Consider the following 14,254-nt stretch of genomic DNA (forward strand, 5'->3'; position numbering starts at 1 on the left):
CTTGCCTAAGTTATGGAAATGTAGCCAAATTAGATTTTATTATTTAATAATATTTATAGAAATGTATTTAAATTAGATTTTATTATTTTTGAATTCAAGTCATGCATTTAGTATCTTTAAACCCTTTTTGGGCAAAATATCTGTTTTTCAAAATTATTAAATCATATCTAATATATATTATTTGAATATCATTTAAAAAGATGTAACTTACTATTTTGTATTAATTACATTTTAAACTTGCTGAGTTGTCAATACTTTATGTCGCTTAAATGCGTACGTGTCAGCGTTACAATTTATTTTGCCCAACATTAAACATAGACCAACCTTTCTATTCTCTAAAGAAATTATCAATTAGACTATATAATAAGTGACGGCTAGCTTAGTGAATATTAAATGTACAAACTCGACATATTATAACTCGATACTAGAATATTAGCTCGATCAACTTTGGTCTACAGTAACTATGTTTGCATTGTTTTGGATGATGGTTACTTTGACATACATGCTTACATCTTTTGAAAATCTCTGCTACTGTTTTGGAGGACAGTCCAACCTCTTCTTATTTTGTTTTATATAAAAATTAAAACTAGATCAACATCTAGAGATATTTACTCAAAGATTTGACTACTTCTTTTTCACTCAATGAAATAATTCTTTTGTGTGAACATTTGGCTACATCAACTACATTTGCTAGATTAACTACAACTAGAGCTTGATCCGTACGTCCGTGCGGGTGTTTTTTTTAACTTGTAAAATCATTATAAACCATTGGTAATTACTGTTTGTACAAACTTGGCAAACATTATTAGATTTTTGTTGGATTGTTACTGTTTTGAGTGAATTTTTTAATACAAATAAATGATTAGTAATACATTCATTTATTAATTATTTTGCTTTATTAGTTTCATTGTTAATTTTATATTGTACTCATACCACAGTATCTAAAATGTTGAAATTATTAATTACATATATATATATTCTTAATTTTATATTGTACTCATACCACAGTATCTAAAATGTTGAAATTATTAATTACATATATATATATATTATATTATAAATGGAGTACATATTTTGGACAACAAAAATGTAATATTAATTTTTTTAGAATAATAAATAGCAAAATTTTAAAATCGTAATCTATATTGGAATATTAGACTTAAAGAGAATCACGTTTGGATTTCAAATGAATTATGCTTGATTGTAGGGAAGATAATTAAGAAAGTTAGATTTGGAATGGATCATGTTTTATTATAAAAAAAATCTACAGGTAAGATAATTGTTGTATTTAGATTAATTATTTGTTTTAAATGCAGTAGCATAGACTTGTAATTATTTAGGAAAAATTAGGGTTAAATACCAAATGTACTTCACTTTTAATAAATTAGATATTAGCTAGACTATTTTGTCTCTGTATATACTTCGAAGCATATATGCATATATTCAATATAAAATAGATAATTTACAGCTGTATTAGACTTACAACATTTGCTACATCCAATATGTGTGTCATTTCAGAGAGTTCCACATCAATGCAAACCTCCATTTTAGTGGTCTGTTAAAACATGGGTATATTTATTTACTGCATAATGAAACGGTGAATATCAAGAATCTTGTAGTCTATATTTTACGACTTTTACTATAACTCTACCCCAACCAAGTTCAATGGAAGTATCAAGTTCGTGATTTTTAAATATCTAAAAATATATAAACTAACGATTATTCAATCAAAGATTTCAAATATATATATTGGTTTAGACTTATTTGGAGAATAAGGCTAAATATTAAAGGGAAAATTGCCAAAAGAGAACAAGAAATCAACATAGTTGTCCCTATGGTATAAATCCATTTTTTTCCATTTTTTCTCCTTTTTACCCTTTCCATATGTTAAAATTAATGTAATAAATAGTTATAAGAATCAAAAAAATTATTAAAAATATAAAAAACTAATAAAACACCCATTTACACAAACACATATTTTTTTAGGTTTGAAAAACATAATAAATAATGTTTTTAAATTACGTTCTACTAAAAGTAGAATTCTGTTTCTACACAAAACGGGTGAGTAGAAAATGAATTCTAGAATGAACACATCCATCTACTTGTTTTAGAACGTAAAAACTACTTTTTACTATAATTCTAAATATGGGGAATACGAATTCTACTATTTGTAATGATCGCTACTTTTATTCAGAAACATGTTTCTACTTTTATCGAGTATTCTAAGTTATCAGGAATGCAAAATCTAAAACATACACGAACGTCCACATAGTGTAGAAATTACATTCTGGAATTTTGTTATGTTCTACACAGTGTAGAAGGTGCCTTCTACGGATAAAAAAACTGAATTTTCGAAAATTAAGGAAGTTGCAGTTTTAAAAATATTCTAAAAATATTCTAACTTCCTAAAACGTGTTTTCATTGATTTGCTTCGTGAAAAATTAAAAAAAAAAACGATTTTGAATGTTCTTCTTCACCAATCTATGATTTCCCCATGATTTTTCTATAGTTTGTCTTGTGATTTTCACAAAAACTTGTTCTATGATGCATATCTATACAACATGTGGTGTTTGGGAGTTTGGAGCAACCACGGGATGGGTTTTTTCGGCTGATGAGAAAGGGGCTAGGCTACTGTTATTGGAATCAAGTTCTACCTTAGAGGTTTTTAAAAGAATGGTTTTGGAAGATTTTGATATGGAAGAAGATAGCTTACCCGATTTGGAGTTGAGTTATCTACCTAATGAGTTGATCAATACATCAACTTGTCCACCTGTGATCATTGCGAATGATCGACAGCTTCAGAATTTTGTTGGTTTTGTTCAAAAGTGTGTTTCTACTCGATTGTGTGTAACGTCTAAAGCCAAAGTTGAGAATCTGAATGAACCAGACTTTGATCTTAACAAGTCGCCAGCTGATTCAAGTTCTGCTCAAGAGGAGGGAAACTCGGTTGATAGGGGGAACGAACCGGCTCCTGTGTTTGTTGAGAGGCAGTGCGAGAAAAAGAAAGAAAAGATTAGAAGAGTCGAAGTTGATGAGGATGCCTATCATGCCGATACTATGATCTCGGCCAAAGAGGACATACATAAGATGTCAAAGTTTTCTGTGCTCAATGTTGTTAAGAAGGGACAATTGTTTGAGAACAAAACTTTGCTGAAGGCGACTTTCGAGCTATGTGCAATGAAGCATAACTTTCACTACGAGGTTATCAAAACGGATAGACAACTTTGGTACGTTAGATGTGAGGATAATGCATGCAATTGGTGTGTTCGAGCAGAGTGTTTGAAGGATTCTGAATATTTCATTATCAAAAAGTATGTCGGTGAACATACATGCGCACCTTCAAACAAAACCAAACCGGGTAGGACTGCTTCGGCCAAAACTATAGGCAGTCTGATTATGCATAGGTATGAAGGGGTTAAGGAAGGGCCAAAATGCAATGATATAATACAGATTATGCTTATGGATCATGGCTGTGAGATCACGAAATCTTTAGCATGGGATGCTCGTGAATATGCGGTTAATGCTGTTAGAGGTATACCAGAGAGAAGTTATGGAAAAATACCGAAATACTTGCACATGCTCAGAGAGGCTAATCCGGGAACACATTCATCGTATGAGATTGACAGCAATGGGAGATTTCGGTACCTGTTTATTGCATTTGGGCAATCGCTACGAGGATTTAACAGAGTCATAAGGAGGGTTATTGTGGTTGATGGCACTTTTCTGAAGAACAAATACAAAGGAGTTCTATTGGTTGCAACTGCTGTAGACGGAAATTCTAATTTGTATCCTCTTGCATTCGGAGTAGTCGACTCAGAGAATGAAAATTCTTGGGAATGGTTTATGAGACAACTAAATAGTGTCATTGCTGATGATCATCATTTGGCTTTCATTTCGGACAGACATGCGGCCATTGCTAAGGCGCTTGAGACTGTGTATCCAACAGCTAAACATGGTATTTGCATTCATCATTTGTTGAATAATGTGGTAACATATTACCATGGGAAAGGACTTGTTGGGTTGGTTGCAAAGGCGTCCAAGGTTTATAGAGTTGCTGAGTTTGAAAAGATATTTGCTAATGTGTGTAATATCAGTCCGGCAATTGGAAAATACCTAAGGGATGCTGAAGTCCAAAAGTGGGCAAGATGTCAATTCTCTGGATATAGATATGACATAAGGACAACAAACCCAGCCGAATCCATCAACTCTGCTTTGCGTTCGCCGAGAGAGTATCCAATCATTCCCTTGTTGGACAGTATCAGAGAAATGCTGACTCGGTGGTTTTATAACCGTAAGAAAAAGATTTCAAAGCATAATCATCCTCTTACCGAAGATGTGGAGAAAAAGATTGAAAGGAGAACCGAGAAAGGCAAAAGATTTGCAGTTTACCCTGTCAGCGATGGTCGCTTGCTTGTTAGAGGTGATAAAATCGACTGCTTAGTTGATTTGGATAGACGTACTTGCTCATGTGGGAAGTACAACCTGATGAAGATACCTTGTCGGCACGCAATTAAAGCTGGGTTTCATGTTGGAAGACAGCCACACACATTAACTGATTTATTTTACACTACAGAAGCTTGGCGAGAAGCTTATCATGAAAGCATCAATCCTATTGCTGTTCCTGAGGATGCTTGGTCCATGCCAGAAGATGTTGTCGTGGACAATGTGCTACCACCAGAGTCAAGAAAATCAGTTGGAAGGAATAGAAAACGCAGATATGAAACTGTTGAAGATAAACTTCGGTCATCGCAAACATCACAAAAGAGGCAGCCTCGCAAGTGTAGTAGATGTGGTATTAGTGGGCACAACAGAGCAACTTGTAAAATACCAATATAGTCAGTCACATATGGTAAGGGTCAGCTTATATAGCCAGTTCGTTTATATGTTTTTCAATCTCGATTTAATTGTGTTTCATGTATTGATGTTTCTGTTACAGGTTGGTATGTTCAAGTATGCAAGTTGTGGTGTTTGAAAGTGCAGTGTTGCCTTGTCTCGTATGGTTTTTTCTTCTAAAAACAATCAACTTTGTTTAACTTTGGCTACTTTGGATAATTCTCATATGGTTATTTTATCAGTTTCATTGTTATACATTGGTATTATTTTCACTTCACTTCTCTATCTCTCTGTTTGTTTAGTTATGTTCAGCTATGCTTTTGAGTTCGAGTTTAAGTTTGTTTGACAATAGCTGATGTCTGATTTTTCAACAAAAAAGGTGGATTGTAAGAACAGATCACTGAGCACAAAATATAAGAACCACTTGACTGGTAAAGTCGACACAAATATTGTAGCAACAAAACACTTATTGAAGCCAATACTAAGAACCAAATGACTGGTAAAAACGAAAAAAACACACTAACAAGAAGATACTTAGAACCAGTAGACTGATTTCACTCATTCTTGGCTTCTAAATCTTCCAAAAAGCCATAGAATGCTTCCTAAGCAACCTAATTCGAGTGAATTTTTCTGCTTCCTAACTTCTTCTTCTATTCTCTGTGTGATACTACTTTTCAGATCTTCAATCTCTTCCACAATTCTCCCTTGCTCAGCCTCTACCCTTCGAATCTCATCAAGCAAGGCGTCATCAACCCACTTAAATAAATGATTTTCCTTCTTTCGCTACATAGAAACGAAAATCATATTAGGAGAAGTAAAATGGAATGAAAAAACATGCTGTTTATCCTACACAATCGAAAATCGAATCAGACAAAAAAGGAACATAACTGCTCGGTAAATGAATCGAAAAACAAATCAAGACTATGAACCTGTGCCCCTATTTCACATCTATAGAACCGTCGGTAAGGATTGTCATCAGTTCTCGAGGAGAATATCACAACCCCTTTCCCGCACCAGCACCTAGATGGCACCCCGTATGAATGTCGCCTTGAAGTATTCATGTGTGTGAGAAACTGATTCAGAGAGAAAAAGGAGATTGACAGAAAAGAAGATCTGAAAAAAATGGGAAAATTCGGGTTTGGTTGCTGAGTTGGTGTTATATATGTCGGGTTTTAGGTTTATTGTGGATCTAGTTGTGGTCGGGTTTGATTGTTGGGTTGGATCAAAAGTCTGGTTTGCAAGAAGCCAAGTTAAGTGTATTACATTTGATTCGATTTATTTACTCCTACGGGATGATCTAGTAAAACAGTTATTCTAAATGTTCTTGTGGTCTTGTTCCGGGTTTTTGTTTCGTTTAGGGTATGTTTAGGGTTTAGGTTAGGTTTGACTGTGGTCTTGTTCCGGGTTTTTGTTTCGTTTAGGGTATGTTTAGGAGTTTAGGTTAGGTTTGACTGTGGTCTTGTTCTGGGTTTTGTGTTTCGTTTAGGGTATGTTTAGGGTTTAGCTTAAGGTTCTAATTTAAAACAGTGTTAAATTCTAGCATTCTTCAGCTAAAAACTCTTAATAACAAAACCATAAGATGTACATTTGATTACAAGAGTCAATCCTAAAAATCATAATTAAACACTAGAAGTTATACAATAAACTAAGCAGTCTTGTTCCTAAAAATGATAATAAAATCTAGAAGTTATACATCAGATTAAGCAATCTTGTTCATTACATTAGAACTTGAAACCAAGCAGTCTCACAAAATCTCCTCTACAGTCGAAGAGAGACACTCCGGGGATTGATACTTTGACATCCTATCAATCAATTCCGGATCATTAGCTGCTTCCCAAAGATCCCATAGAATCCTGTGGCGAGCTTCGATAATGTTACCATCATGCAACAACGACAACTCCAATCCAAGCGCATGACACTCAATGAACTTCACTGCATAGACGCCACAGTCACATTTGGCTTTCATTTCGGCAATAGCCATGATATGTGTGAAAACTGGATCTCTCTTCACATCATCATACTCGGCACACATAGCTTTCTTCAGATCTCTGATAAGTTCCATGCGGCAACTGTTGTTGATCTTCTTAACCCGAGGTTCTGAACCCTCTGCATACAATCGTTTGGGTAGCTCAAGCTCCATATCTACAAAAGATAATAAAACACATGGTTGTTAACACCAAAAGACATCACATGAAAGCATAAACACGCAAACGTCCGAAACAAGCGTAAGAGTGAAACTGAGCCAAACACAAGATAATAATCAAAACCAAACACCATTGTCTAATCAAATTTAAATTTAGAAACACAGTAGATCGATAAATCAAATTAAAACAAGTCAATCTCCATCTCGCAAACAAATCAGCAAACTAAGACAATTACGAGTCAACTACACACAAACTTTGTTCAGCGAAATCAGTATCGTAACAGTCACGAACACAAACAATAACATTGTTCAACGAAATCAGTATCGTAACACTCACAAAGACAAACACAAACACTAACATTGTTCAATAAAATCGGTTCACATAATCAAAAAGTCAATCCACACAAGCAAACAAATATTTATCCAAGTCAAAGTCACAAAATTAATAATGAAACAAAGACTAAGACAAATCAAAGAAACAAACCGTTCGCAAATTGAGGCAGAGAGGCGGAGAGGCGGAGAGAAGCGGAGAGGTGGCGATAAGCGGAGAGGTGGCGAGAGGTGGAGAGAACCGACGAGGCGGCGAGAGGAGGAAAGACGCCGAGAGAGGCGGAGAGAAGCAGAGAGGTGGCGAGAAGCGGAGAGGCGGCGAGAGGCGGAGAGAGGTGGAGAGAGGCGGAGAGTAGCAGAGAGACGTAGAGGTGGAGAGAGAAGCTTCGGTGGGTTCCGTCGTTGATTTCACCGGAGGGAGCACAACGGAGAAGACAAAATCGCCATCTTTATCTCCGTGAAAGAGAGAGGCGGAGAGACCAACGATGTTAGGGTTAGGGAAATCAAGCTTTTGACCCCTTTTCTTCTGATTTTTTTTCTAACCCGGTAACTTTATTAAACCGAATCATCTTTATTTTTTTATAAAAAACCAAATTAATTATGTTTAATAAGATTAATTAAAGGTTACTTTTGGTATTATGGAAAACATTATACTATAGGGACTACTTTAGGTTGGATTTATACTATAGGGACAACTATGTTGATTTCTTGTTCTCTTTTGGCAATTTTCCCAATATTAAATAGGTTCATTTAAACGTATAACTTATATTTATTGTTGTTACCTTAAAGATACATATTCTAGAGAAAAAGTTTGTTTTTAAAAGATTTATTTTTTATATTTTCAATGCATATTTTATTAACTAATTGCAAATTTCAAAAATTTTAATTGCACTAATTGATTTTTCATTGGCCTAAAATTGTAGAAAGAAAATAAACACAAAAAATTATGCAAATTTAATGTGTTTTATTAAAATGTGTAAAAAAAATTAGAATATAGATCTTTTAGGAACGGAGGGAGTATTAAATTTTATGGTAAATATAAATTTTCATTACTGTCTTTTTGGTAAAACACATCCCATATATATTATTCGATGATATCTTAAATTATAACCTCAGTTTTATATTAATTACAATAAGAACTTGCTAAGGTGTCAACACCTAACGTCTTCTTATAGTTTACGTGGCAGTTTTAAAATAATTTTAAACAAATATTAGACTAACCATTTATTCTCTAGGGAAATTAGATAATTTAAAATAAAAAAACTGTTGTCATGATCGACTGCTGATAGGCTCACTAATATTTCTTAAAATTATTTGATTTAAAATCATTACATATAGAAATAGAATCGCTTTTTCTTATAAACATTACATTTCAAATCAAATTAAATTATTAATAAGCAGGTTAGTTTCTTGATTTCCCATCATTCATCTTCTATATTATTAAAGTTGAATTATACTTTGAGATTATTTGGCAATATGAATAGTAGTTGAAAAATAGTACTGTTTGGAAACATGAATAGCAGTAAGTTAGGAAAAAAATAATGGGCTTATGCTACTAAAAATTTGGAAGTTCATTATTATATTAAAAAGTAATGGGTCTATGTTACTTGATATATATATTTAAATCAAAATAATAATTTAAAATTGATTTATATCAAACATTCATTCAAAAATATACATATATTCAAAATTTCATTTTTACTAACATATTTTTCAATAACTATTATAAAAATGTTTTCAATATATATAATAAAAATACAATACAAAGCTCAATTTCAAACACCAACTTAAATTATGGTTTTTATATTTCACATTAAATTTTAAAATATAATATATGTGATTATTTATATGATTGTACGTATAAAATATTATTAATTATAAGATAACTTATTTGATTGTACGTATAAAATATGATTAATTATATGATAACACATATTTTGTAACCTATGATGACACATATATGATATATATAATAATAGTGATTAGGAGTGGGTGTTCAGGTTCGTTTGCGGGTCTTTTTGGGATTTCGTGTTCAGTTCAGATCTTTGAGGATTTGGTTCGGATTTGGATAACCAATTTAAATAGGTTTGGTTTAAATATTGGATAGAGAATTAATCATTATTTAGTATTTTTGGAGTTTTGAGTATTTTTTAACTAATTAAGATATTTACGTTTGATTATTTGTATATATTTTCAAGCATTTATGCGAACTTAAAAGTATCATATATATTCTGAATGTTTTTATATATATATATATTAAATCTAAAAATAATTAATATATTTAAGTATACAAATCTATTTTGGATACCCAAAATAATTCAGTTCGGATCAGATTAGGTTTCAGTTCTTCAAATACCAAAATTTTGAATAATTCGGATATTTAATCAATTCCGGTTCGGATTTAGTACTACTTATTCGGATTGGGATCGGTTCGATTCTTCGAATTCGAGTTTTTGCCCAACCCTAAATAGTGACATAAAAAGCAAATAGCATCATATTTTTTTAAAAAATACATCTGCACGGGCGTGCGGATCAAAATCTAGTATATATTAAAACAGAAGTCACAATCTTGATTCATGTATGATTTTTTTTTAAAAATGGACCTAATGGACATATTCTTATAAAATCATGTTACATTTAATCAATAATTTTATCATTTAAATTTTGGGTCTACCAGAAATTTTTATTGGGCTATCAATAATTAGATTTAAAGAGTAGATGATCCATTGGACTTATAGAAAGTTATAAATTAAAAAGATATAATTTAATATTGTAATAATATACCTCCATATGTTAAATATTTAAATATTTGTCGATGTTACTTTTTAAAATTATAAAAAAAATTTTAAATAACAAAAAACATATTATCTAACAATAATTAATTTTTACTACCATAAACCACTGAAAAAAAATTTAAACTATATAGTTTATTTTAAAAATTAAATAATAACTAAATACTTAATTATTTACTCGATAATATAAATTTATAAAGCGAAAAATTTAATTTTTAAAAAACTTTCTAAATTTGTGAAATGTTACAATATCTTTGAATATGACAAGAAAATAACTTTTTACTAATCTTTATATATAAAGTTACGATTTTAATAATAAAATAATAATCCAAATATATATATATATATATATAATGTTTGCCTCCCTCGTGTTGCGTCACTTCAGCATCGAAGTCACAAAGTCGAGTCATGTGGTGTAGACATCTGTCCAGGCCACTGATACTCTGTGTTTCATTTAATCTGTAGAATCATGGGCTGGGTTTTGGATCTTGACAAGTCAACTAAATTTAGTCTACCTGGAACCGTCACGCTCATCACCACCACTTTCTTTGTGTCTCTTTCGATGAGTCTGAAAATGACATAACAACTAAATTATGGTGATGTCATAGAAAAAAAGAGTTAAAACACAAATTACTTACAAACTAACCAACAACTTAAATTAATAAAATAGTATATCTTATACGCACCTCTTACAGACGTGAAATTAAAACACAAACCACAAAATTATATAACAAATAATAACTTAGATAACAAGTAAGGTATATCCCGTCCGTAGGGCGGACCGACCCTAGTATATATATATATATATATATATATATATAGAGAGAGAAGAAAATACAAATGCATGTGAAAGTTTAAAATAATCTATTCAATGAAAAAATATACCGTAAACTTATTATGTTTTAAAAATTGATAGACACATATATTATAATATATACCAATTTAGAATTGAAAACAAAATATTTATATAAAATAAATGAAAACAAAAACCCGCGCGGTTGTTATGTCAAGATCTAGTTGATACATCTATTACTATAAAACACAGTTTACTCTCTTCTCCTTCCTCCACATAGGATGCCACCTAGATAAGTCTGTTTATACCTATGCAACACGTGTCCCGTATATGAAACTCATCGTTTCATTAACTTTGGTTGGACTCCTGTTTTATGTTTTGTATCTGTGTTTTAATTTATAAAACCCATCACGAAAATAACTAAGTGTGCTCGAAACGTCTTCATCTTCTATAATCGATTTTTAGGGTTCATGATGTTCTTCAGTTTCTGATTTCTTTCAGCGACCACGAAGTTTCGAAAGAGTTATGGGAGATGAATATTCACATCCAATCTCTGGTGCGAGCTGCCGTTCGCGTCGATTCGTCTGGCTTTCTTCACGCCGGCAAAGGGAAATTGGAACCGTTACGGGCTCCATTCAATCGGTGTCATTAACAGCCTTCTTAACTCCTTCTTCCATGATTCTTCATTCAATGCATCCTTCACTATCTTCCGTTCTCTGACTTTGCATCTATAAAGAGGTGAGTTTGTATCCATAAATTTCATCATATCATTTCATTTCCTCGCACTCATATTAATCCAAATATCAGAATGGCAAACTCCCACTCCTCCTTGCTGACTTGAAGGTCGAGCAAAACAGCACCACCGAAGGAGTTCTTCAGATGCCGGAAAGCTTCTCCCTTTAAGCTTTTATTCTTTGTTTACTTCCGATCTATATTAATGGATTCTTGCGTTATCTTTCGTATTGAGGGTACGCTCTCTTCATCTCTTTTTAAGTTCCTTTTTTTAGAATTTCCAAAAGTTTTCGAGAATTTAAATTTTAAGTGTCTCTCTGCAAATATGATCTTTTAACAGTTTATCAATCATGGTTATGAGAAAAGGAATGAACTTTGTGAGAGTCTTCACCTGATCTAATGTCTCCACCTTTTTCAATTATTAATTGTCCTCAGTTTTGACTTTAGTAAACTCTTTGTGTGTGTTTCTGCAGATAAGAGCAGTGGTCTCTACAACCTCCATCTTTAGCGTTCAATCATCATCATCATCGGCAGCTCATAAGGGAGAAAGAGAGATACTTAGCAAAGCGAACGTTAAGGACTTTACCTTCAACGATCTCAGACTCGCAACCAGAAAATTAGGTCACTTTTTTCCCGTAAACAGATCACTCTGTAACGAACGATGAGTGGAAAAAGTATTGTTTCTCCCGTTTTACAGTCCCATTCCATCTCATTCCTTCTTCTCCAAGAAGACTACGGCGAGATCTTCGGCTATTAATGGGAACGCCAAAGAGAATCTTCATACGGCCGTTTCCTCTTCCGTCTTCGGCTAAACGCATCATCGTGAGATGACACGGCTCCGTGAAGCCGAACTCTGCGGTGATCCCTGAATGTATCAAATCAGAAGGAGGCAAAGTAGGTTTGGATAAGATCTTTGATTCTCTAAGAGTTTCTCTAGCAAGTACGAGTTTGTTTTTTTTAAGTTTTTCACAAAGCAAAAGTTAGTGCTTTTTGATTTGATGCCTTCTGGTTCTGTAGTAGTTATGAGATCTGTTAATTTGTTTGTAATTTGTTGTGTATATGACAATGGCTATTGCCACTGAAGATGTGAGGAGAGAAGTGATGATATTGAAAAGTTTGTCTGGTCATGATAATCTTCCTCATTTATATGATACATATGAGGATCATGATGATGTCTACAGAAATGATCACTAAATTTAATAGAAATAAAAGATCACTGACGATAAAAGAAACTTTCTTTGATACACACATGTGCTTTTTATGTCTCATGAAGCATGAAGGTTTATATCCATATAAACTTAAAGATTGCGTTGAGTTTATCTTCCTTTGCCTATATTAAATTCTGATTTTGTTGAACACAGATTTTTAGTTGTTTTCAAAGAAAACTTTCTGAAACAAAACATGGGTTTAGATGTGGAGCTCTGTGGTTTGGGGAAGAACATTTGCTAGAAGCCATGTGATGCAGGATGGTCTTTCTAGCGAGGACTAGGTTTTGGACAGCTTATTTTAGCTTGGATATGGTGCTACCTCATCTCTGTATATCAGCCGAAAGTTTGTATAACAATGAAGTTTATCTATACAATATAATAGTGTTATGCATAGGAGAGTCTGAGGTTGGTCAAACACTATTGGGAACTCTTGGATGAAAACAAAACAAAACAAAACCAAATAAAACTTTTTACTAATAATGCATTAAGAAATCACTTCATGGAGTTAGAATCAACATGATTAAATGTTACTTGACAAACTATAAAACCACCTGAGCAACGTGACACATGCTATTATTACAAACAAATGATAAAATTTGTTTTGATAATTTAAGCAGAATATGTTACTCATACTCTCTGATAGGGGTGGGCGTTCGGATACCCGTTCGGGTTCGGATCGGGTATTTCGGATTTTCGGGTATTTCGGTATAGAGGTGTAGAACCCGTTCGGGTATTTCTGTACTTCGGGTCGGGTTCGGGTATTTTTAGTTCGGTTTCGGTTATTTCGGATCGGGTTCGGATATTTAGATTTTGAAAAAAAAAAATTAAAATTTTCATTTTTCAAATTTCTTGTATTTAAATATATAACTTTCACTTAACTATTTTTTGTATTTTTAATAGATTGAATGGTTAATAGATTTGGACATAACATTTTCAAACTAAAAAGACATTAATTTGGTTATTGTTTTTAAATTTTGGATGTAATTTTTTGTTAATTGTTGAAATAAAAAGTTTGACATGTATTTTAAGTGCATAGCAAATCATCTTCTACGTAATTGTATGTATATCATATGAATTTAAAGTATGTGTAGTATCAATATAAATATTTTATATAAAATGAAAGATGTAAATTAAAAATATAAGGTTAATTATACATATGTTCGGTTATCTTCGGATATCCATTCGGGTTCGGATATTACCCGTTCGGGTTCGGATATCCAATCTCTCCTAATTTAATACCCGTTCGGATATTTTGCTATTTCGGTTCGGATTTTGGTTTGGGTTTTTTGGATCGGGTTCGGGTGCCACTTCGGATTTCGGGTAAAGTGCCCACCCCTACTCTCTGATATGTGTTTCTACTTTCCTAATAAATAAAACAAACTATTTTACCTTCAGCCTACAATGAACGCAACACACGCTCCTC

At 32.7% G+C, this 14,254-nt stretch overlaps 2 protein-coding genes and 1 long non-coding RNA gene across 3 annotated transcripts; 2 read left to right on the forward strand and 1 right to left on the reverse strand.

Moving 5' to 3' along the window:
• The first annotated feature begins 188 nt into the window (after positions 1 to 188).
• On the forward strand, positions 189 to 7,273 carry LOC117128319. Its single transcript, XM_033280497.1, has 2 exons — positions 189 to 4,849; positions 4,937 to 7,273. The coding sequence occupies exon 1, from the start codon at positions 2,542 to 2,544 to the stop codon at positions 4,834 to 4,836; it is 2,295 nt and encodes a 764-aa protein (XP_033136388.1). The 5' UTR covers positions 189 to 2,541; the 3' UTR covers positions 4,837 to 4,849; positions 4,937 to 7,273.
• On the reverse strand, positions 6,123 to 7,875 carry LOC103839671. The gene is made up of 3 exons (XM_033278342.1): positions 7,850 to 7,875; positions 7,461 to 7,753; positions 6,123 to 6,975 (listed from the first exon to the last, which is right to left on the reverse strand). Exons 1-3 carry the CDS (start codon positions 7,873 to 7,875, stop codon positions 6,578 to 6,580), a joined length of 717 nt encoding a protein of 238 aa, XP_033134233.1. The 3' UTR covers positions 6,123 to 6,577.
• A 2,430-nt stretch (positions 7,876 to 10,305) lies between these two features.
• Positions 10,306 to 12,789, forward strand: LOC103839371. The gene is made up of 2 exons (XR_627341.3): positions 10,306 to 11,629; positions 11,699 to 12,789. It is a non-coding gene; the product is annotated as an uncharacterized LOC103839371 (long non-coding RNA).
• Positions 12,790 to 14,254: the final 1,465 nt, after the last annotated feature.

This window comes from Brassica rapa, chromosome A09 (assembly GCF_000309985.2).
Source record: "Brassica rapa cultivar Chiifu-401-42 chromosome A09, CAAS_Brap_v3.01, whole genome shotgun sequence".
Taxonomy (NCBI): Eukaryota; Viridiplantae; Streptophyta; class Magnoliopsida; order Brassicales; family Brassicaceae; genus Brassica; species Brassica rapa.